This window comes from Carya illinoinensis, chromosome 12 (assembly GCF_018687715.1).
Source record: "Carya illinoinensis cultivar Pawnee chromosome 12, C.illinoinensisPawnee_v1, whole genome shotgun sequence".
Classification (NCBI taxonomy): Eukaryota; Viridiplantae; Streptophyta; class Magnoliopsida; order Fagales; family Juglandaceae; genus Carya; species Carya illinoinensis.
The window spans coordinates 4,723,366-4,724,934 of NC_056763.1; the positions used below are offsets into that span (position 1 = coordinate 4,723,366).

At 39.3% G+C, this 1,569-nt stretch overlaps 1 protein-coding gene across 1 annotated transcript in view; it reads left to right on the forward strand.

Moving 5' to 3' along the window:
* Window positions 1-203: 203 nt before the first annotated feature.
* LOC122290292 (ferric reduction oxidase 7, chloroplastic-like) overlaps window positions 204-1,569 on the forward strand; it is a gene marked incomplete in the record, with an annotated part of 13,386 nt that continues 12,020 nt past the window's right edge. Inside the window, 3 exon segments of the mRNA XM_043097922.1 lie at window positions 204-784; window positions 925-1,018; window positions 1,135-1,332. Coding sequence (XP_042953856.1) covers window positions 556-784; window positions 925-1,018; window positions 1,135-1,332 — 521 coding nt within the window.

Consider the following 1,569-nt stretch of genomic DNA (forward strand, 5'->3'; position numbering starts at 1 on the left):
ATAAATAACTTATGGACTAAATCGAAACAAAGTCCATTGTTCATACAATTTTTCTTTAAAAAAAAAAAAATGCTCATACAATTTCCATATAATTTAAATAAAATAATAAGATTTTATGATAAAATATCACTCGAACAGAATCATTAGAATGGAAATCCCAACACTAACCCAACTTTTGTATGGTGAACGGTGGAAGTGATTACTGACAGCACTGGAATTGTCCGCTTATTCCAATAATGAATTACCTAGACGGTTTTCAATCGCCTGTAACGAGTCACACTTCCTGTTTGATTCTGATATTTGTGGTTGGAAGGAATCGTTTCAGATTAGGTAACGAGCATTAGTGGTCCTGAATTCTTGTTTCGTACAATTGATACACACTCAGAATAAATTGGTTCAGATGGTAATGGGTTCCTCAACACTGACGTCTTCTTCCCAAGTCTTTCTGTATAAATGTTGCTTTTGCCCCATCTGGTGGCAGTGGGGTGATTGGTTTTGCCAGAAGGAAGCCATTTGAGAGAGAGAGAGAGAGGGAGAGAGAGAGGGGGGAATTTTATGATCATGGATAGACAATCTGTTAAGAAACCTCTTCTGAGCCGAGTTGCTGATGATGTCAAGAAGACACATTTCTATGTGTCATTGGCCAAGTGGATTCTCAAGTTCATCATATGGGTCATTTTCATTGCATGGGTTGCTCTTATTTTCCTGTTTCCAGCACAATTTGTTAATCAATTGTTCGAGAAATATATACAAACCACAAGGGGTACTGTTTTTGGGATTACAGGTCGGTAGTTTAACTCTCTTCTTTCCTTCTCCCCCCCCCCCCCCCCCCCCCCCCCCCCCTTTCCTCTTCTTTCTCTCCCCGCCCTCCCCGGCGCCCCACATGATGTTATCTACTTCTTGTTCTAATACTGTAACCTGCAGGAAGCATATTCATGTTGTTCAGTGGTCCAATTCTTGTTATTGCCTTCCTTGCCATAGTTTATCTTCTCATTACTGCGAAAGAGGAGCTTCCCGAGTACGTGTTTGTGAATTGGAGAGTTTTTATTTTCTCCAAGTTGTCCTTGTTAACCCGCGATTGAATCTATGCCTCCCGGGTTAGATTGTTCTCTAACTTGAAGCTTTTACTTGTAGGAAGAAGGCTTCAAAAAATCCAAGTTTCCGCTTGTGGACTTTCCCTGTTCTTGTTGATGGGCCCTTTGGAGTTGTTTCTGCTACCGAATTTATTGGGATTCTCCTCTTTGTCGTGTACGTTATATGGGCTGTATATGCATATACCGTGCAGATACTCAGCTCTGTCTCTCAGTTCCCATTTACTTTTGAACAGAAGAGGTACGACATATTATGCTTCTCATTAGCTTTGTTCAGTTGTCATTTATTCGAGCAGAAATCAGTTGCCTACTTTAACGATGTTCCTATTTGCAAATTTTTATGCTTTATACGTTACTTTTTAGAAGGGTCTTCCCAAATTTATTTTAGGCTCTGCTTTATTTCTGCATTTAACCTCTTAAATTAGTCTTCTATTTTTGGCTCCACAAAAATCTTACCTAAACAACAAACTTTATGTAA